Source organism: Notamacropus eugenii, chromosome 1, assembly GCF_028372415.1.
Source record: "Notamacropus eugenii isolate mMacEug1 chromosome 1, mMacEug1.pri_v2, whole genome shotgun sequence".
In the NCBI taxonomy this organism is placed as follows: domain Eukaryota; kingdom Metazoa; phylum Chordata; class Mammalia; order Diprotodontia; family Macropodidae; genus Notamacropus; species Notamacropus eugenii.
Window position 1 is genome coordinate 690,802,332 of NC_092872.1, and position 23,865 is coordinate 690,826,196.

General features: G+C 37.7%; 1 protein-coding gene across 2 annotated transcripts in view; it reads right to left on the reverse strand.

Annotated features, from left to right (window-relative positions):
- Positions 1 to 209: 209 nt before the first annotated feature.
- CDH11 (cadherin 11) overlaps positions 210 to 23,865 on the reverse strand; it is a 213,334-nt gene continuing 189,678 nt past the window's right edge. For both annotated transcript variants that reach the window (XM_072635916.1, XM_072635917.1), the window contains 2 exons: positions 2,906 to 3,157; positions 210 to 1,518 (listed from right to left, as the gene is read on the reverse strand). In XM_072635916.1, the coding sequence (XP_072492017.1) occupies positions 1,022 to 1,518; positions 2,906 to 3,157 (749 nt within the window). In that variant the 3' untranslated portion in view covers positions 210 to 1,021. The remainder of the gene's footprint in view (positions 1,519 to 2,905; positions 3,158 to 23,865) is intronic.

Genomic DNA, 23,865 nt, shown 5'->3' on the forward strand with positions numbered 1-23,865 from the left:
ACAAAATTATTCACACTACATTACAGAATCTTCTCGAAAAACATTTGTAAAATGTATTTGCTTTTTAAATAAACACAACAAGGCAACAGACAAATTTCAAACAGATAATAAATAGGGCTATTAAAAGGTCACAATTGTCCATTAGAACTATAAATGGGACATTAGAAACATGGGGCTCCTTTTAAATGCTTAAGAATCGAAAACAAGGATTAAAAAAAGAATCATTTTTTTTATTTCAAAGGTTGCTTCTTATATTGAAGCACATATTAAAGCAACAGTACAATGTTCATAAAATATAAGTGTGATGCTGTAACATTTCTTACATGTCAGAATACTGAAATCTGTATGTATACTAAAATAAGAGCTTTAAAATTGTACAAATAGATACATTAAAAATGACATAGAAATAGGGCGCCTCCCACTGCAACAAGACAGAGTTATATCTGGCACGTATTAGTTTAAGATGAAAGTATAAGCAAAAAGATTTACAAGAATTAGCAGTAACAAGTTTGATGCTCAAGAGACAATAATTGTACATTGTATTGTACATACATCATATGGGTTTAAGCTGGCTGAATATTATATATTTCAAGTTTAAGAATGCACTACGTACAGAGTGTCCATAGTTTTAAGGCGAAATTACAGCTCAGAACTGTTGTCCTTTTTAATTTTGTGGAAGCTTCTTTGACTTAAAAGATGTAGATGTCCATAACACAGAAAAAAATCCCCTCATTGTTAAATCCACTGTTAACATTTTCCTTCATTTAAATATTTTGCATGGCAAGTGGTTTCTCTTGAGTGAAGTCGATAACCAACTTCTATATTTGCCTTTTGGGAGCAAAGGTACTTCACAGTATTTACCACTGGGAGGTCCTCATTTTTATTAAAGTGATCCTCTCTGTAAAAGGTTGCCATTCTAAATGAGCCTTTCCTTGATTTTAAAAAAATACCTGTTTACATTTCTTCTGGGGTCTTCAGAATATTGGACACAGTTCTTAAGGCCAAATTTGTATCTTTATTGTTAAGAATCATCGTCAAAAGTGTCTTTGGAACCATACAAGTCTGCTAGTTTCTTAAAACGAGGTCCCCAGTTTTGTAGATAATCGTAGTCCAAATCAGAATCTGTTGTGGCCGACTCTAAGGAGCTGAGAGAGCCAGCCACTGAGCCCCGCCCTTCATAGCCATAGATCTGGATCGAGTCATAAGGGGGCGCCGTCGGGTCATTGTCAGCCTCCTGTATCCTTGTATTAATGAAATCGTCAACATCAACACTATTGGGAGCTGGTCGAAGCCCAGGTCTGGGCATATACTGATACTCTGGCTTAATATCTTTACGGGGGATAAATCCATTAATCCCATCAGGGTTTTGGAGGGTTGCAATATCAAAAGCCTCTGTATCTTCTTCTCCACCACCTTCATCATCATAGGTAATGATGTTTTCTCGCACATCCTCTTCCTCAAAGACAATTAGTGGTTCCTTCTTTTGCCTTCTCAGGGTCACAAATAATACGACAATAACTATAGAGAAAGATAAAGAAGATGTGAAGCTAGAGTATTTTTTTTTTTATGTTGTAAATTTCCCTTACATATCTCCCACACATTTGTACTGAATTAAAGGGAAAAAAAGTTAGGTTATGGGGCATCTAGACTGTCTTTGTCATGGAGCTTCAACCAACAATTTCAGCGAAGTAGCTTCAAAGTTATATTCCATCTCCTTTGCATTTATCTTATCTGTTCTGACATTATACACACACACACACACACACACACACATATGTTATCTCTTCTCATTAGAATGTAATCTCCTTGAGGACAGAGATTTGTTTTGCTTCTTTTTGTTTTAATCATATCCCCATTACAGCATCTAGAATACAATAAATCCTTAATCAGTTGTTTGATTGATTATTTGACCTTAGTTCTTTAGAAGAAAGTTCATTATTCCTTTGTGACTAAAACACTTCTAATTATTAGAAAGACCTTTCTTCTACTGTAGCAAACCTGACAGTTTCCTCATCTATAAGGTGAAGTGATTAGGTTAAGGAAGAGCCTGTTGAGATGTCATTCAACTTTAATTCTAGAAGAGAAAGAGGTGAATGGATGAAACATTGATGTTCTATATTCTAACATTAAGAGGTAACATATTATAATTGAATGAAAATTTAAGAGTCAGTAAAAATTGTGCTCAGTTCCTGTGTATGACATATAAGCTCTGTGACCTCAGGTGAGTCACCTATGATAGAGTGAACCCTCTGTGTCTTACTTTTCTCATCTGTGAAATGAAGACAGGGATACTTCCCTACTTATCTCTCAATGTTGTGGGGGAAGATTCTCTAAAAAGCTTACAGTTCTTTCTAAATGTTTGATATTTTAACTAACATTTTGAGTTCAAAGATCCCTTTAAGCTTTAACTCTAGGTCTCCATGACATTTTAGAGAATTTCAGGTCATTTCTTTAAGAGACAGAAAGTTGAAGTTAAGGTTGTCCCAAGGCAGTCCATTTTGCTTTTGGGTACAGAGTTGGGAGGACTCTTCCCTTACTTTAATTCTATCTTACATTATATAAGTTCCTCCCTAGATTGAAACAGAACAAGTTTAATCTCTCTCCCACATGATGACTTTTGAAATACTTGAGGTCAGTAATCATAACCCATTACATCTTGTCTTTAAGCTAAACATCCCCAGTTCCGTTAATCATCTTTTTCATTATATCATGTTCTCTGGCCCTTTCACTCCCCTGGTTACTTTTCACCGATACATCAGGGCACAATGGGCTTAGTTCACATCAGACAGCCTAAATAGTTGAACCACCAGTACATTATGGCTGAAAGTTATGGATCTTAAAATTAATCTCCCATACCTAACTAAGAATAAATCAACTCAGACACCTAACAAAGGACATAGCTTACCCAGCAAAATCACAATGCAGGCCAAGATGGCGACTAAAGCTCCTGTGCTGAGTCCTGCATTGAGGACGTAGGCCTCAGCATTGCAGGACAGCAATGCCCCATTCACATCACATCCGCAGACCTTGATTGTCAGGGTATTGGTGCTGCTCATGGGAGGTATCCCCCCGTCGCTGATCACGATTGGTAGCAGGTATAGGTCTTGCTTTTGCCGGCTGAAACCACCACGTTTGACATAAACACCAGCAGTGTTGTCTGTGAAGAAAAAGCAAGTTCTCTATTTGGGTTCCTTTAACTGACAGACAGAACTCTTTAGCATTCAGGAAGAAAGATGGGAGGTCACTCTCCTCCTCATAGAGGTTAACTCCCCAAATCTTCCTCCCTTGTTCCTTAATCTAAGTATCTAAGCATGACTGAGGCTGTTTGGTATACTAACTTTGCAATGTATCCTCTGATTGCCTGATGTCTGGCTCCTCTATTAATGTCTTGGGATAACCATCAATTAAAGAGTAATTCAAGTTCTGACTCCTCCAGAAAGCCTTCCTTGCTTGGTTCTCTAGTTAAAGCTCACATAGCACTTTCTTATGCTTTCCTTTTTTAGATTCTAGTAATTTAAGAATGTTTACTGTCTTCCCCTCCATAACTCTCTTAGAACAAGAGGACAAAGGACTATTATCCTTCTAAATTTGGAATCACTCCCCATTCCCCACAAAAATCTCTTCACAAAATCATGGAATTTCAGAGTTTGAGGGAACCTTTGTGGACATCCAATTCAATCCATATGGGGCAAAATCTCCCTCCCGTAAAATCTCTGACAACTGGCTAAATAGCCTTTCTTGAAAATTTCTAAGGAGGGGAATCTTGCTACTTCCCAAGATCTATCATTCTACTTTTAGATAGTGCTAACTATAAAGAGATTTTTTTGGGTTTTGTTTTTGATTGGTTGTTTTTGTTTTTTTTTTTCTCATAGGAAGCCTGAATTTAACTCTTTGAAATGTTCATTTTGCTCCAGGCCCTGAACCCTATAGATGCTTAGCAAATATTTGTGGAAGGGAATTAAATCTTAGTACAAACACATGAAACTGAATTTCCCTGAGCAGTTTAATTGACAATCTAGCATCATTATTCCTACTGTGTGAGTCCCTCAACTCATGTCAGTTTCCTTAATCACTGAATGTACAATATTGTCTAGTCCCATTTAAACAGGCAGTATTAGTTCAGAGTAGTACCTGGCATATACTTGTGCTAAGAAAAGCCAGGTCTTTGTTATGACCACAATTTCTCCACCCAAGACCTGTTCCATTGAATTAATGGTCTTTTCCACATGGGTGTCCCTTCTTTGGGGCATATTGGTCCATAGTTTCTTATTCATTATACATCCTGTCCATTCTCTCCCTGCCCCACAAGAGTCGCCATATTTACCTGGTATGCTAGAACCCTTCCTCTTTCTGTTTCTTTTCATTATTACTATGCCATTGGGGCCAACTCTTAAGGGGGCAGCAACTTAAATAAATGTGGTTAAAACCATGATTCTGTTTATAGGATACCTGTCACACAAGAAAAATTGAGTACTGGACCAAGAAACTCCTGAATTCCTGTCCTGACTTCATCACTTATAGCTATGTGACCTTGAGCTGCCGTCATTACTCTTCTAGGTCTCACATTTTCTCTTTCAGAGTGGAGACAATAATTCTTATACTTCTTTCATGGGGATGTCTTGAGGAAAGTGCTTCATGAAAGCAGCAGAGTCACAGAGGATGTACTGTTAGGCCTAGAATCAGGAAGACCTTAGTTCAAATCTAACCTTAGATACTTAGTAGATGTATGATCCTGGACAATTCCCTTAACCTCTGCTTACCTCAGTCTCCTCATCTGTAAAACAGGGATAATAACAGCTATGTTCCAGAGTGGTCATGAGGATCAAATGAGAAACTGATTGTAAAATAATTATCACAGGACCTGGCACAAAGTGTCATTTAAATATAAGGTATTACTATTACTGAAGTGCTATAAAATATGCTACTTTAATGCATTTTAATCAATGCCTTTATTCTTTATTTCAGTCATTTCTGCTTATTGAACCCTCTCTCATACAAAAAAAAAAAGAATTTATGAGATAATAATTATATACACAACTATAAGCAGCTTAACGTAGTACCTGGCACACAGTAAGTGCTATATAAATGTTAGCTATTTTAAATTAAGCAGACACATCCAATATAGAAATCTGATCTGTTAATGTATTTAATATTCTACCCTAATAATTTCTCTTTCACCCCCCTGCTCTTTCACGATGGAGAGAGATGTTTTTCTCTTTAAGTAGCTAATATTATAATAAACTTGGAAGATAAATTTTCCCTTTGGCAACTTCATATGAAGGGCCTCTGTTCAGCAAGTAGCTTTAATTGTCCTGTGGGAAAGGTTTCCCATAAGTTCCAGGTGTTGATGTAAAGTGATGTATGATAGAAGGAGTACTAAGCTGGCAATTGCAAGACCCCAGGATTGGAGTTCTGGCTTTCAAACTAATTAGCTGTATGGGGCAAGTTCTTTAACTTCTCTTTACTTCTATAAAATGTAGATAATTCACTTCCTACCTTACTGGGTGACTATTTAACTATTTTAAATTGTTATCCTTGCCACTAACTCCTTGTATGACCTTGGTTAAATCATTTCTGTTGTCTATTCTCAGTTTTATTAAAGGCAAAATAAATAAGGCTCAATGGATTATTCAATGACTAATAATTTTCCTAAGGAATTTTAATTTTTAATATGTTAAACGTACCAAAGAATTTAATGAAACATAAAACACTTAAAGAATACAAAATATAAAGAAAACTGTGATTTGGTTTGCATTCACTTCTTCATGCATTCATTGGTTGACTGATTAATTAATATATTAGAGAATGACAAAATATCAGTGTTGGCAAGAAAATCATAGGCTATGTAGTTCAGCCTGGCATGGAATAAAGAAAGACCTTCTCTATATCATCTGAAGACCATTTATGATATCATTAATTTATATATGATGTAGATCACTATGTGCTAGATTAGTGGACATTCAATTACAAATAAGAGGGGGAGGAAAAGGACAGGCCATTTATTAAATGCCTGCCATGTGTCCAGCACTGTGCTAAACACTCTAAATATTTTCTTATTTGATCATTACAGAATCCTGGGAAATAGGTGCTATTATTATTTCCATTTTACAGTTGAGGCAGACAGAGTTAAAGTAACTTGCCAAGGGTCACTCAGCTACTAAGTGCTTGAGACTGAATTTCTGCTCAGGTCTTCTTGTCTCTAGACCCAGCACTCTATGCACTATATAGCTAGCTGTCTAAAATTAAGGCATAGTAGATTCTATTACTATGATCAGTCACTGCACTTCAAGTTAACTTCAAGATATGAAATAGTTCTGAACAGGAAGTTCTGAAAGAAAGGAATACCTTTTATTTATAACCATGATAAATATTACGAAGATGGCGGAGTAGAAAGATGCACATACACATAGCTCCGAACCCACAACCCACAGAACGGCTAGAGGGGACAAACTCATGGTGAATTCTGCACCCAGAGGCCACGGAATATTGGAGCGAGGGAGATTTCTGTTCTGGAGAGACCTGCAAACCTCTCATGGGGGGTCCTTCGCGCTGCGGACTGGGCGCTGGGACTGGGAGCAGAGGGCAGCCCTGCAGCGGCCGCGACACCGTGAGGAAAAGATCCGAGCGGGCTATGGAGATGGGATCTCCAGCGGCCACGCGAGTCCCTCCACCCACAGAGGGACCTGCAAACCTCTCACAAAAGGTCCGTCGCGCTGCAGACGCGGAGCCCAGTCCAGACCTGTGGCAGCCGGGGCTCCGAGACATGCAGATCCTAGCGGGCTTCACGGAGGGGATATCCAGCGGTGGCAGAAGCCCCCCCACCCACAGGTGACGAGGGTCGGTGAGAGAGTCTCTTTGGAGGGTCGAGAGAGGAGTGGGGTGTCCCTATGGCTCGGGCCCCCCCGGGAGATAGAAGCTGAGAGGCGGCTGCAGACAGGGGCTCCCCAAGCGGGTGGGAGCCTGGATCCATTGTGGAAGGTCTGTGCATAAACTCCTTGAGGGAACTGTGCCTGAGAGGCGGCCCTGCACCAACCTGACCATCTGAACTTAATTCTCACACTGAATAGCAGCCCTGCCCCTGCCAAAAGCCCTAAGGTGGGAAGCAGCATTTGAATCTCAGTCCCCAAACGCTGGCTGGGAGGATCAGGAGGTGAGGTGGGTGTGAGGAGAATATTCAGAGGTCAAGCCACTGGCTGGGGAGAATGCCCAGAAAAGGGAAAAGAAATAAAACTATTGAAGGGTACTTTCTTGGAGAAAAGACACTTCCTCCCTTCCTTTATGATGAGGAAGAACAATGCTTACCATCAGGCAAAGACACAGATAACAAGGATTCTGTGCCCCAGCCCACCCAATGGGCTCAGGCCATGGAAGAGCTCAAAAAGAATTTTGAAAATCAAGTTAGAGAGGTGGAGGAAAAACTGGGAAGAGAAATGAGAGGGATGAAAGAGAAGAATGAAAAGCAGATCAGCTCCCTGCTAAAGGAGAACCAAAAAAATGTTGAAGAAATTAACACCTTGAAAACTAGCCTAACTCAATTGGCAAAAGAGGTTCAAAAAGCCAACGAGGAGAAGAATGCTTTCAAAAGCAGAATTAGCCAAATGGAAAAGGAGATTCAAAAGCTCACTGAAGAAAATAGATCTTTCAAAACTAGAATGGTACAGATGGACGCTAAGGACTTTATGAGAAAGACAGATATCACAGAACATAGCGAGAAGATTCGAAAAATGGAAGATAATGTGAAATATCTTATTGGAAAAACAACAGACCTGGAAAATAGAATCAGGAGAGACAATGTAAAAATTCTGGGACTACCTGAAAACCATGATCAAAAGAAGAGCCTAGACATCATCTTCCATGAAATTATCAAGGAAAACTGCCTTGAGATTCTAGAACCAGAAGGCAAAATAAATATTCAAGGAATCCGCAGAACACCGCATGAAAGAGATCCAAAAAGAGAAACTCCTAGGAACATTGTGGCCAAATTCCAGAATTCCCAGGTGAAAGAGAAAATATTGCAAGCAGCTAGAAAGAAACAATTCAAATATTGTGGAAATACAATCAGGATAACACAAGATCCAGCACCCTGTACATTAAGGGATCGAAGGGAATGGAATAGGATATTCCAGAAGTCAAAGGAACTAGGACTAAAACCAAGAATCACCTACCCAGCAAAACTGAGTATAATACTTCAGGAGAAAAAATGGTCTTTCAATGAAATAGAGGATTTTCAAATTTTCTTGATGAAAAGACCAGAGCTGGAAAGAAAATTTGACTTTCTAACACAAGAATGAAGAGAACCACGAAAAGGTGAACAGCAAAGAGAAGTCATAAGGGACTTACTAAAGTTGAACTGTTTACATTCCTACATGGAAACACAATATTTGTAACTCTTGAAACATTTCAGTATCTCGGTACTGGGTGGGAGTACATACACACACATGCACACACGCACACATACATAGAGACAGAGTGCACAGAGTGATTTGAAGAGGATGGGATCATATCTTAAAAAAAAAATGACATCAAGCAGTGAGAGAGAAATATTGGGAGGGGAAAGGGAGAAGTTGAATGGGGCAAATTATCTCTCATAAAAGAGGCAAGCAAAAGACTTATTAGTGGAGGGATAAAGAGGGGAGGCAAGAGAAAAACATGAGGTCTACTCTCATCACATTCCACTAAAGGAAAGAATAAAATGCACACTCATTTTGATAGGAAAACCTATCTCACAATACAGGAGAGTGGGGGACAGGGGCACAAGCAGGGTGGGGGGGAGGATGAAGGGGAGGGCATGGGGAGGAGAATGCAATCCGAGGTCGACACTCATGGGGAGGGAAAGGATCTTAAGAGAATAGAAGTAATGGGGGACAGGATAGGATGGAGGGAAATTTAGTTAGTCCTATACAACACAACTAGTATGGAAACCATTTGCAAAACTACACAGATTTGGCCTATACTGAATTGCTTGTCTTCCAAGGGGAAGGGGTGGAGAGGGAGGGAGCTAAAGAAGTTGGAACTCAAAGTGTTAGGATCAAATGTAATGTTCTTACCACTGGGAAATAAGAAATACAGGTTAAGGGGTTAAGAAAGCTATCTGGCCCTACAGGACAAAAGAGAAGACGGAGACAAGGGCAGGGAGGGAGGATAGAGGAGAGAGCAGATTGGTCACAGGGGCAATTAGAATGCTTGGGTTTGGGGGGGGAGGGGGAAAAAAGGGGAGAAAATTTGTAACCCAAAATTTTGTGAAAATAAATGTTAAAAGTTAAATAATAAATAAATAAATAAATAAATAAATAAATAAATAAATAAATATTACTCTGTTTAGGGTTCTTTCTCAGATTTTCTTGCATGGCTAAAAGTCATGGGATTGTAGTTCACATTTGTGTAGTATTCTACAGCTACAAAACTCTTCAAAGTAAACCCTTTTTTTCCCTCTCTTTGCAAACTTCTACTGGCCAGGTCTTAAGGTTATTTTAAGAGTCGTAATTTCCATGTAACAAATCTATGACTGTTTCATTACCCCATTCTATGAATGTTACTTTATTTCCATGCGTCTTCCCATCATTTTTTATGTATAAATAATAATCATGGATGAGTCTGCACAACCAGTGATTGCCCAGGTTTGCCAATTTATAAATCCCTCTGGAAATTATATCTGCTAAAACTTGTCAGTATTGTATGCTTCCTTTGAATCGAATATTATATAGCTTTGAATAATTTCAGAATCATACAAATCTACATAAGGATAAGATTGCGATTATAGTACTTAGTTTACTGGATGGATGCATAAGTAGATGAATGAGTAGACTGGATGAATTTGCCTCTCCTCTTGAAGAAGAAGCAAGTGGCAAGTAGAAAAAAACACTGTATTTGGCATCCGAAGTCCTGGGCTTATTTCTCTGCTCTAGTGTTTACTATGTCTATCTTTGAGCAAGTTTTCAAATCATAATAATAATGATAAGAAGGTGACTGAGGAGGAGGAGGAAGAAGAGGAGGAAGTAAAAGAGGAGCAGGACAAAAGGAAGAAGGAGGAGGAGGAGGAGGAGGAGGAGGAGGAGGAGGAGGAGGAGAAGAAGAAGAAGAAGAAGAAGAAGAAGAAGAAGAAGAAGAAGAAGAAAGAGGAGGAGGAGGAGGAGGAAGAAAAGAGGATTAAGCAGAAGAAACAGAAGAAGAGGAGAAGGAGGAAGAGAAAAAAGAAGAGGAAGAAGTAGAAGGAAAAGAAAAAAAGAGGAGGAAGAAGAAAAAGTAGAAGAAGGAACAGGAGAAGAAGAAGAGGAAGAAGAAGGAGGAGAAGAAGAAAAAGAAGAAGAAAAAGTAGGAGAAGAAAGAGGAAGAAGAGGACATTTAAATGATGCTTTAAGTTTAGCAAAGTGCTTTACATATGTTATCTCAGTTGATCCTGGCCAAAAGCCCAATGAGTTAAGTGTTATTATTACCCCATTTTGCAAATGAAGAACATAAGGCTGAAGGGGATCTGTGGTTTGCCCTGAGTCACACAACTAGTAAGAATCTGAGACAGGATTCAAACTCAGATCTTCCTAACTGCAAATAAAACATTTTATCCACTGTCCTACCATGATCCTCAGTTTCCTCAACTGTGAGAAGGTGTTTAATTATTATGGAATTTAACAAAATCTTATGTGAATCAAAAACTGCAAAGCCTTCTATAATCTTCATGAAAAGAGGAAGGGGAATCACCAGGAGTTTTTTTGCAAAGACCAATACCAAAGAAATGTTTCAACATTTCACTTTGCAAATAGTATCTCACTTGAGACTTTCTATCTCTCATCTCTAGGTATTTTTTCTGGCTGCCCCCATGCCTAGAATGCTTTCCCTCATCTCTGCCTCTTGGTTTCTCTGGCTTCCTTCAATTCCCAGCTAAAATACTATGTTCTACAGAAAACCTTTCCCAACCCATCCTTTCTTCATGAAGTATTTCTAGTCTATCCTGTATATAACTTATTTGTACATGTTTGTTTGTTTGTTGTTTCTCCCATTAAATCGTGATCTCCTTGAAGGCAGGGACTGTCTTTTTCTTTCCTATCCCCAGTACTTAGCAAGGTAACTAGCATAAAGTTGGCACTGAAATTTTTATTGAGTGACATCACAAATATGTTGTGAATGTCACCAATGTTAAAGAATTTGTATTATTTGATTATACATGTTTTTTTTTTCTTCTTTCTTAATGCGGGGTAAAGGAGAGGGAATAAAGATAAATAATTGTCATAGGAAAATATCAATTTTATATAGAGAATTTTGATGTTTAAGTCACAGAGAATACTAAACAGTTTAGAAATCCCAGGGCCCCAAAACCAGATAACAATAAAGAGTGGTTCTTTCAGGATTAAAACAAAAAATTAAACAAACAAATAAAACCCGAGTAAAATAAAACAAGTATTAAACTAAATCTGAGTTTCTAAGCTGATTCCCCTCAGATGTTCTGATATTACCAAATCATTAAACCATGAACTTCCAAAACCATGAACTGACTAAATCATTCATAATCCCTGAGTAAAGTTTCTCAATGTCTATTTATAGTGTCTGGTATTACACATAGATGCAATTTTTAAACCAGCTACTCCATGGGAAAAAAAAAAAAACATGACAATTTGAATAAGCCAAATAAATTAAGTGGTGGGACCTGGAAACATTGAGGAAGATAGGAATTAGAGAAATAGCATGGTGAAGTGAAGGAAAAAGGGCACTGGACTTGGAGTGAGAAGACAGGTTCAGATTCACACTATCCTGCTTACTAGGTATGCCACCACTGACAAGTTACTTAGGGTAACTTGATCCTCAGATTCTCCATGTATAAAATAGACAGTTATAAGTTTTCATATATTAATATTAATCTTTGAAATAAATCTGGGAGAAAGGGAAGGCAAATACCTCAAATCTTCTAGGAACTAAAGCAACATCAGTTATGAGAACACCAAACCAAATCAGGACTCTAACAAATGGCCTCTATCATGTCACTAAACATTTCTATGTTATAATCAGATTCCACCACAATGTCACAAAACCCTGCTCTCATCTTGGATACAGATCAGCTACCAACAAGCTCAGCTCCAATTTCTGTCCAAGTGATATTAACTCCCCTAAGAGCCCCTTGGCTTATGTTCCCATTTGTAACCTAGTTCCTACTCTGAGAACTAGAACTAACTATTCACTGTAATGCTGCTTCATCTATTCCTGTGTTAGAAGAAATGATTAGCTAAGTTGGGTCCTCATAGACCATGCTAGCATACCACAAACCCTGATGAGTCCTACATGAAGAGGCTTTAATTATGGACATGGCAATTGACTGACTAAGTGACTGAGACATATCTAGCTAAGCATGCTACTCTCATCACTCAACAGTAAAACACAAAAAGATAGATATTTTTGTTGTCCTAGCATCTCTTATTGACTATCACATGCCTCTATTAAGGTATGATTGGCTTATGATCCATACTGGGGGAAAGAATATCTCCTTCAGTAAAATTAGATCTCTATTTTCATAAAGTACTGGTATAGGAATGGTCCTTTGGGTATTCAGCTTAGATGCTTGGAATTATCATAAACCAGTAAGCTACTATGAAGCAAATAAACTCTATAAAATCCACTTGCCTAAATCAAATACCAGAAAAAAAAAGTAGAATTCTATATCTGGTTATTCCCTCCTTTCCATTCAATTATTTTAATAGAAATCATGATCTTGAAAACCTGAGATATCTACATCTCCAAATCTGTATACATATCTCCCTTGGTTTTCTGGATGATTCCCATTAAAGAGTTTCACTAAGCTGGTGATAGGATAAAAATGATTTTTTTTTTGCTAAGATTGGTACGTAAGGAGTCTAACTGTAACTTTAGTAGAGGGGAAAAAAAAGCTAAAATTATCCTAGAGGAGAATAAAGCTGCCAAAAGAATACAAAGAGAGGTCTGTGCTCCACCCCACTACTGTGCTATATAAATCAACTTCTTAGAGAAAAGGCTAAAAAGTATTAGGAGAGAAGGAAATTTGAGTGTTATAGGATAGAGAGATTTACATAGTTATTCATCCAAGGATAACTATTTCTGGGTATAAGAACACACCAGTTGATATCTTCCTTGCACCCTATTATGTCATAGTGGTGGTCTTGAGATCTCAAAGGCATGCCAATAGAACACATGATTTCTGTTTTGCAGCTTCCATGAATCTGCAAAAGCTTAGAATGTCATGTATGTCTGTTGTTCCAGTAGTCGCTTAGCTAAGAGTAGGAAAATTTATCACTGGAAGATTAATGATCAGTTAATGAATTGTTGTAAAGGATGTGCGTGTGTGTGTGTGTGTGTGTGTGTGTGTGTGTGTATGCGTGTGTGTTTTGGAGGTAGTAGTTAGGAGAGATTGTAATTAAGGAAGCTCCCCTCTACTACTAATTCTTGGATGGGTTTTGAACCTGATTTAGCAGAGGATGCACCCATATGAATGCAATAATAGATCTTTAGAAGCAATGAAGAAAGAAGTAAGAAAGGCTGATACCGGTGCTTAGCATGGGACTTGACTGTAAATAATTCATATAAACTTTGCATTCTCCTCTTTGTTTGCTCATTCATTTATTCTTTCACTCAAAAGAGGGAATTATAATTCAGGTTTAGAAAGAAGGGTGAATTGGGGGACGTCATTATTTTTCAGTGATCAGTCTGATGACCTATAAAATCTGAAATTGTAATCTTAATTATAGTTTCCACACCAGCTGATCTCAACAGTCTTCACATGTTTTCTAGGGTGAAGAAATATTTTCTAGGAACAAACCCTCAGTTTCAATATGGAAACCATCTGATTTCATTATCTTTTCTATAGAAGCTGGTTTGGCTATTTGTTGAGAACTGCTCATTCCTGCCATCACCACGAGTGTGCCAACACACTCATTTCTAAGGAAGCATATTGATAAGGAAATATTATTCATTTTCCTCTTATTTTCAGCCACATTTCACAGTACTCCCCTTCACATATGCCATGTTCCAGTTAAACTAGACTTCCATCTGATCTCTGCCCACTCTCGACTCTGAGTCCCTGTAATTTTTGTTGTTATTCAATCATTTCAGTCATTTTTGACTCTTTCTGACCCCATTTGAGGCTTTCTTGGCAAAGATACTAGAGTAGTCTGTCATATCCTTCTTCAGATCATTTTTACAGATCAGAATACTGAAACAAACAGGGTGAAGTGACTTGCCCAGGGTCACCCAATAAAAAAGTGTCTGAGGCCAGATTTAAACTCAGGAAGATGAGTCTTCTTGACTCCAGGTCTGCCACTCTATCTACTGTGCCACCTAGCTGCCTCAGTGCTTCTGTAGACATTACCTTATATACAATATGAATTCTCTACCTCCTTCCTCCTCTCTACCTCTTCTCCCAGTCTTTATATTGATATCTTTCTCCTTTATTTTGTATGTTCTCTGTCTTACACATAAAAGGAGTTCAATATTTGTTTATTTGAAATGAAGATAGAATATAGAAACTGGAAGAGATTTTAGAATTGATTTAATGGTTGGTTAACTCTATATTTAATAAAAGTAAGCTTCAACACAAAACATCACTCCATAATAACAACAAAGACCACATACATCAGCATCTTAATCTATGCATTTTCCAGACACTTACTACCCTTTGGTCCTAGAAGGGAACTTAGATGGTTCTAAAAGTTGGTCAACTGACATTTTATCGATGAAAAAACTAGACCTCATGAAGACAAATGACATGCCTAAGGTCCCGTAGTTAATGGTATAGCTTGGTCTAGAATCTATTATGATTCTCCTTCTCCAGTCTGAGTAATTTTTCTTCTGATCATCTAGAACTGAAGAGTTATGTTTTCTTGAGCCATGAGTAGACCAATCAAGCTTGATGAAATGTTGAAGGATCATCCTACCTCTAATCCTCTATTTAGTCTTGTAGCTAATTCTATATCACCCAATGTGGAGACTACTCTCCTTTTGGAGATATTCATGCCCAAACACAACAGTCCTAATTGCTAAAACGTTCTTTCTTATGTCCCACCAATATCTCTCTTCTTGCACTTCAAGGTTATTTCCTCTTGTTCAGGTTCTTAATGATATGATGAAAAGTTGATTATCATCTCCAAAATAAATAAAAACCATTTATATATTTGAGAAGAGCAGAATAAATTCCTCAAGAAATTTAGTCATCAACTAGTCCAAAATTCTTCCTTTTACTAATGAATCCACTGAGTTCTGGAGTGATTTACTACAGAGATGAATGACAAGTTAGTGGCAGAGCATGGTCCAGAAGCCAGGTCTTTTGACAACCAGTGTATGATCTCTTTTCATCCTTTTTCTTCTCTTTCTTCTTCCTTCATTTCTCTACATGCTAATTTGTCTTCTCTTTTCCAGGCTAAATGATCCTTGTTCATTATACTCTTCCTCATATGACCTATGTTATATTCTCTTAATTATGTTTATCAACCTACCCGTCACATTCCCTGCCACCTGTAGATCTCTTTAATTTTGTTATATTGTTTTAAAGTTAGGCACTTATCCCATTCTGGTATATCAGAATAATACAGAGATAAAGGAACTGATGCATATGATTTTTGATGTTAGGGCAAAGTGACACTCTATGTTGAAACTCAGGTTCATAAAAGCTTTGCATGTACTTAAGTATTATTTATTTGGCATCTGCTTTGTGGAAAATAATGCATGTTCTAGAGAGAAAGAGTATGGGAAAGAATCTAATGTAGAATTTCAGATGTAGGAGTCACATTTTGGGAGGGACAAGATGAAGTGTTTCCAGAACAGGGTCTCTAATGTGATGAGGGTATTATAAACCAATGACATAGGATGATCAGTTGAAGGAAGAATGGATGTTTTGTTTAGAGAAAAGTAGATTTAGAAGGTCATGACTGTAGTCTTCAAGAATATGTGGAGATGTAAAGTAGGAAAGGATTCGTACTTTCATATAGACCACTGTCCAGTCTGGCACATACTAAATATACTCATATACAAAAGATAGGAGGATTTTGGTTCAACATATGGAAGAATTTCCAAAAATTGAACTCTTCAACAATGAATATGGTTTACCTCAAGAAGTAAAAAGGTCCTCATGAATGGAGGTCTTCCAATAGATATTAGATGATTATTCACAAAGGAAAGCCATAAATAGTGCCGTTAGTATAATGTCTGCTCTATAGTAATTAATAAATTAGAGGCAGTGAAGTGGCACTGTGAATGGAGGGAATGGCCTAGAGTCAGGAAGAGCTGAGTTCAAGTCTAGCCTCAGAAGCTTACTAGATGTGTCACCTTGGAAAGGTCACTGAAACTCTGTCTATTTCCTCCAATGCCAAATGAAGATAACAATAGTAGATTCATCCAAATGTTGATGGGAAGATCAGATGGGAAATTTTTAAGTACTTAACACAGTGCCTGATACATAGTAGATGGCGTATAGAGATAGCTATTAATAAATATTGGTGAATGGCTGATTATGGTGGCCTTTGAAGTTTTTTGCCAAAACTGAGAATCTTGGATTCCTTGAAGATATTCCATTTATAACATGGATATAAATATAGATACATATATGCTCACAAGTATACATGCATACAGAATGTCTATGTTGTTGTCATTCAGTCATTTTCACCTATGTCGTCTTCATGACAACATTAGGGGTTTTCTTTGCAGATATACAAGAGTGGATTGCCACTTCCTTCTCCAGCCCATTTTGCAGATAAGGAAACTGGCAAACAAGGTAAAGTGACTTGTCCAGGTTCATATAACTAGTAAGTGTCTGAGGTCATATTTGAACTCAGGAAGATGAATCTTCCTGCCTCTACACCTGACATTGTATCCACTATGCCACTTAACTGTCTAGAATGCATATGTATACACACATACACATGTGTATATATACAAACACACACATGCACACATATAATGGGGTGGGTATAGGTATGCATGTATATCTATATGTTCAGAATGCATATGCATGTGTATATTCACATGTGTGCACAATTGTATGTGTGTGTATATACACATGTACATAGATATCACAGTTCCCAAAAGTGTGCCATTCTACTGCATTCTTGCAAGTGAATTCCATTATTTCTAGGGTTAACTCTGCCTGATTTTTTCAGTTACATATGAGCATTTAGAGAAGATTTTGGCTGAGCCCATACAGTAGAATGAAGCTTACCATGATTAGACCACTTGGCAACTATCTTTTTTTTTGCCCTTAAATTGAGGACATCTTTTTTATGAGCAGCCTCAAATAGCATACTGAGATACTTCTGGTCTTCTGCTTGTATAATTTAAAGACAGCCAAGATGGTCTTGCAAAAGTTTATTTTAATTGCTCCAATATGGACAAGGATGTGTTGGCAGATCAAAATGGCAGATGCCGTTTAATGTTCTCCATTTTAGCTTATGTAAATAATTATGCTTTCTTTCTGCCTCTAATTCATCTTTGTAAATTGTCCCTCACAGAACACAGAGGTTTCCTGGGACAACCTGTAAACTGGGAAATGACAAATACTTTGAATGTGCTTTCAATCCAGAAACTGAATCCATAACTTGGTGAAACTCTGTTTATTTTTTCTGTCCTCCTATTGCTCAAGAATTTTCCGTGATTGGTCATTATCCACTGAATAAAATTCAAACTCTAACAACTGTCTTCAATGATCTACCATTTCGACTCAACTGTATATTTTATAATTAACCTTCACATAACCAGGGTGTTGTGGAGAGGGCCCTGTCCTTAAAAATTATAGATCACTGGTTCATACTGAACTGGTCTTTGAGTCTGTCTTTGTGATTTGGACAAGTCATTTCTCCAGTTTTAGCATCAGTTTCCTCATCAATAGTATTTCAATGCCCCTTCCAGGTATAAGTACTGTGATCCTTTTTCCTCTAACTCTATTATACCTGCTAGCTTTCAAATAAATCTCACATTTTGGTCACCATATTTATTCTTGTGGGAAGGTAGATGCCTGCCAGAAAGAGAAGGGAGATTTTTTGATGTTTTTGTTTTAGTTTGACTTTTTCTGTTTTAACTGTACACGGGATTGGTTATGAAACCTTGCTATGCACTTTATGGTATTGAATCAATCTCCTTTGATGTAAGATGACTTGTGATCAAGCGTGCTTCCTTCTGGGGAATCAACTATCACCCTTTAGGCACCTTTTAGGATTAGGATGTTTCCAGTGCTACCTGGGTGTGGAAGACGAGCAGAACAGTGAGCTGATGTTCACTCTTTGGGAAAGCTATCCACTGATGTTCCTAGGTTTCATTTGTGTAGGGACAAATGAACCAGAAAGAAAATGAACCATGATTTATGCACTGCATGTTAGTAATGAGCCTCTGACATATGTGTTAAAAGTATCTTTGCCAAAACAAAGTTTTGTCCCATAATTATTGAACTTCACTTTTTTACAAACACTTTCTCATTCCATTATCACAAAGTGAGATTGTCATAATGATATGTTTTACAGTCTCATTTTCAGTAATTCTTCACGACTCTCTTAAATGGTGGAGTTCAGTATGCTCTCTCTGATGATAAAATTGAATGGAGAGAAACCAAGAAAGGTCATGGGGAGGGACCCAGTGGCCGAATCAGGGCTTAATCATAATCCCTAGTCTATTACATAATTCATAGAATGTAAGAGCTGGAAGGAGCTTTAAAGATTATCTAGTCTAGTGTTCTCATTTTCCCGTTTAGGACCAAGGAGATTAGATGACTTGCTTAAGGTCATAAAATAGTTAAAATATAGAGTGGAATTGATATCAGGAGAAGAATTAAACTTAAGAAAGAGTATGAAATATGTGTCTAATAACAAAAAAACCCCAACAATTAAGGACCAATCTTCATTGTTCTGACTTGCTTAGACAATCGTGGCAGTTAATAATTGGAAGAAATCTGAGAACATGATAGTTTGAAAGCGAAATGAAGACTATTCAAGCTAAAAGGCAACTTTAGCATTTGTGCAAATACAATGGTATCTTGCTATTCTAGAATGTTAGAGCTGGAAAGGTGTTGGGATTGGAAGCTCAATTTCGTGTGGACAGTCTTGGGCGGGTAAAGGTGGGAGCTTCTAATTCTTAGAGCTCTCACGAGACCCCCCCAGGAAAAGGCAGGGAATCGAAATGAACCGAGCTATCTCGAGTAATTTCGCCTCTTCCCGTGAGAAACGTGATGGGAGAGAGATCTCCATGCCCTCGAGATTGTCCCGGATCTGGGCACACCTAGTTACCTAACAGCACGGTATTCAGATGCAAACTATGCGGCTGAAGGTTAAGTAGGATTGAGGAAGCCTGAAAGCTCTCTTAGCACGTGAGGAGCCAAGAGGACAGTAGGCTCCGCTTTTCTTCTTTCCTCTCTCCCCTCCCCCTCTCTCCCCGCTTGTACTTCTACTTCCAATCCCTTAAGATCTTAGCCTCCTTAGAAAATCTCCCCCTCTTCCTCCTAAGGAAGATCTCCCTGCACTTGTAACCGAGACCCTGAAATAAAGCTCAACCCTTGTTCGACTCTGGAATGTCCTTTCTCTCATATGAGCATCCGGTTTTGGCCAATCGAAGACCTCGGAGGTGAGGTAAGAAGACTCGGGTAGCCCACACAGGCCTCTAGGCCTGGCAGAAAGGAACTTAGAACATGACATATTACAGTTAGAAGGGAACATAATACACAGAATATTAGAGTGGAGGAGCCCCCAGACACCAACCATTCCAGCCTCATCAAATTCTTACATGTATTTTCTATTTTAAGGCCATCCCTGCCTCTATATTTCATCTTTGCTGATTTGGACACTCAGCCCAAAAAGAATAACTTCTTAAAGTCCAAGTATTCTCTACTCTTAGGACTAGTGTTAAGTGTGGTTTAGCAGAATGAACAGAGAAATGGAAGTCAGGAAACTCATTAAGTAGCTACATGACATCCTCATTTTTATCATCACTCAATTGGGTCTATTTATCACCAAGTGTTATGAGATCAAATGAGATAACAGGCAAGGAAGACCCTTGACAAGTATAATGACTTTAAACATTCTGTTTGCCCTTCTTTGGATACATTCCAGCTTATTAATATCCTTCTTAAAAACATGAAACCCATCAATGAACAAAATATTCTAGATGTTATGTGCTCAGGAGAGAGAACATTAAGGGCATCAGTGCTTTCTTTCCTAACTCTGAAGTCTATCCTTCTATATCTGACGCCTAAGGTCACATCACTTTTTTTTAACCTGCTTGTTTGCTTTTGACCTAGATTGAGTTTTTAGTGTAATTTACACATCCACTGGGGAGATGAAGTCTCTTGTCCAAGGTGAAAAAGCAAATTCATGGCTAGAACTCATGGCTCCTGATTCCCAGAGTCAAATCTGTTTCATTATAACATCCTGACTCACTGTTCCCATGAACATAAGTATCCTGCCTCCTCCTCCACCACTACCACCACCACCAGCACCACCAATACCATTACCATCATCATCATCATCATCATCAACACCATCATCATCATCTTGTGCCTTATATATTATCTTGTTTGGTCTTCAAAGCAACAACAAGGAAGGTGAGATTATTATCTGTATTTATAGAAGGTTTTGAGGCAGAAAGTTTGAAGTTTGCCTATTGTCAGGCTAGTTAGCATCCAAGGAAGAATTTTAATTCAGTTCTTTGATACCAAGCTCAGTACTTTATCCAGTGTGTCACCTGGCCACCTCTAGAAGATTACCATTTGGGGGACGTCATAAAAGGATAACATTTTTTTGGAGAAATGATAACAGCAGAGAGAGGCGGCTTAGTGTGGCAGATTTATCAGGAAGGACCTAGTTGGAGTTCTGATTCCTATATATATTACCTTTGTGAACATGGATAAGTCACTTAGCTTCTCAATGTCTCAAATAACTCTCTAAGAGCAGAGTACTTGCTACCCTTCATCTGTGCAGGGAGTTCCCATTCCTGGAGCTTCTCATACTGTCAAAATCAAAGTCTGAACTCAATTTTTTTCAAATAATAGCTTTTATTTACTAGTGCTTTAAGCTTAACTGAGCGCTTGCTTCACAACTATCTCATAGACAAGTCTATATAAATGTCCCCACTCCCATTTTATAAAGGACATTGAAGCGCAGAGAGTTGATAGGCTCATGGTTTCAGTACTTCAGCTACCTAGGTCAATATGCTCATTTTACAGATAAGGATAATGAAGTCCAGGAAAGTTAAACAATTTTTCCAAAGTCACATAGGTAACAGGTGTCATTTGGGTTTAAACAAATAAGTGCTTTAGACACTTAATAGAGTAATCATAATAGAAGATCAAGGGATTCTCACAGTTAGCTAGTCTATTCCTCTGTAAAATAAAATTTTCTGACTCTGAAACCATGATCTTTCTACAGGCCTATACTAGTTCTACATGACTTTCTTTTCACCTGTGTGTGCACATACACAGAATCTCATAAATGTGTACACAAAAGTGCAATTCTATTGATGGTATGAATGGAGAAGAGGCATCTAAGTGTTCTATCCTGATTCTCCCCATTGAGTTCCTTCGAAGATTTGTGCGGAGAACTGTGGAAGATTAAAGAGAGGATGGAGAGGAGCTGGTGCAGGAAGAAAAAAAAGACCTATATGCACTAAACTGGTTTTTCTCTCTTATTTTTCAAGATACCAAATGCTTATGTGGAATTTAGGCAAACACAATGCTGTTTATTTACATGGTATAATGGGAGTAAACACTCAGCAAGGAAGGGACGGGATGCGCTAGCTCAGCATGAGCTAACCCATTATCTTATGTTTTCAATGGAAAACAGTCAGTACAGAAAGGCTTGGTAACAAAGTTGTCTATGAATAAGATGGAGAATGTGATTACTTCTCTTGGGTTACTGCAATATGTAATTACTTTGAGGAGCCCAGTAGAAAGAAACTCTGCTAAATGATAATTATAGGACTATATTCACTTGCAAGCTCTGTAATAGCACCAAACATTAGAGTTTTCATTAATGGTTTGCCACAGTTAATAAAGTCATTTTTCTTTAAAAAAATAAAAATAAAAATCTACCTAGCAATTCCCATAAAATGGAGCATCTAGTTCAGGATTACCTTTACTTATAAGCAAAAGGAAGCAGAGATAAAACACTGACTGACTTACACACTTGAATGCATAACTATGAATGGAGATTGAGTCCCATTTTAAGAATTGCCACAAAACTGCAAGCAAAAACAAATTTCTGTAGATATTCTATAGGTAATTAACAACAAAATTCAAATTATTTGAGTTTCAAAATGCTCCCAACTGTATTAAGTACACAGTGCAGCTATTATTGTTGCGCATAAAGAAATTGAGGACCGAAGAGTAGAAATAATGAATTATAAAAGTTAGTCTAACTTAGACCTGAGCAGAGATAACAACTCCAAACTCTCCAGGCAAATGAACAACATTTAATTCATTCTTAAAGTTTTCCATCAAAAAGACACTCATTCTGTTAAGGCAGTCCCTTCTACTTTTGTACAAATGATTGCTAGGACTTTATTTCCTTTTCCTTTCTTTCTTTCTTTCTTTCTTTCTTTCTTTCTTTCTTTCTTTCTTTCTTTCTTTCTTTCTTTCTTTCTTTCTTTCTTTCTTTCTTTCTTTCTTTCTTTCTTCCTTTCTTTCTTTCCTTTCTTCCTTCCTTCTTTTCTTTCTTCCTCTTTCTTTCTCTCACTCTCTTTCTCTTTCTCTCTCTTTCTTTTTCTCTCTCTTTCTCTCTTTTTTCTCTGTTTTATTTTTTTGATTCCTATCAAGCTGAAATCTTTCTCTTGGAGATGTCTACTTTTTCTTTCTAGTTCTGGGACCAAACAGAATACATATAATCCTTCCCTTTCATGACATCTCTTCAGCTAGATTAAAATATGTATGCCAATTTACTAGAAAAATGCTTTAGACACATTAGAGTAGTCATAATAGCAGACCAAGAAATTATCACAAAAAACTAGCCAGTCTATTATTTGGTAAAATGAAGAATGGGGTGGCTTCCCTTGGTGAAGGCATTTTGCTTTGTAGAAATATCACAAGTACTTAGTAGGAAAGATAAATACATATAAGATATGGGGGGTCAAATAGATAAAAAAATGGAGATATCACCACTTCCAAGTAGATATGAGGTGGTTTCACATATCCAGGCTGGTGATCGTTGAGATTTATATCCTCAACAATCCTTGATGTCAATGCAGACAGCATCATAGATGTGTCCTGCTCAAAATAAATGTAGTGTAGAAATAAAATCCAAATGGACAAAACTGGTAAGTGAAAGAGGTCAATTATCTGTATTTAAAAAAGTGGTGTTCACTTTACATAAAGGAATCATTTCAGGGAAACTTTACTACTTAAAAATCATCATAACAAACTTTTACACTAGGATAATGCTTTCTAATTACAAGAAGCTTTGATACGAAGTTTAATGATAACAATATTAATATATAGATTTCATGCATTAGTTTAAGGTAATGCTTTACAACATTATACGATGTTTATTTTCACATCAGTTCTAGGAGCTAGGTGTATTATTATCCGCATTTTACACATGAGGAAATTGAGGCAGGTAGAAATTAAGTGACTTGCCCAGGGTTACATGGTAGAAGGTCTCTGAGGCAGGATCTTATTGACATCAGGTACAGTTCTCTGTCCACTCTGTATCATCTAACTTGGGGTGGGGAACCTGTTCTCAAGGCCACAAGTGACCCTGGAGGTCCTCAAGTGGGACCCTTTGACTAAAATCCAAACCTGAAAAAATAAATCCCCTTAATAAAAGGATTTGTTGTTTAAAACTGGGACTCAGGCAAAACGCTGCACCCAAGGACCTAGAAGGTCATATATAGCCTCGAGGCTCCAGCTCCCCACCCCTGATATAACTGCTTTGGATCCCCTAAGATCAT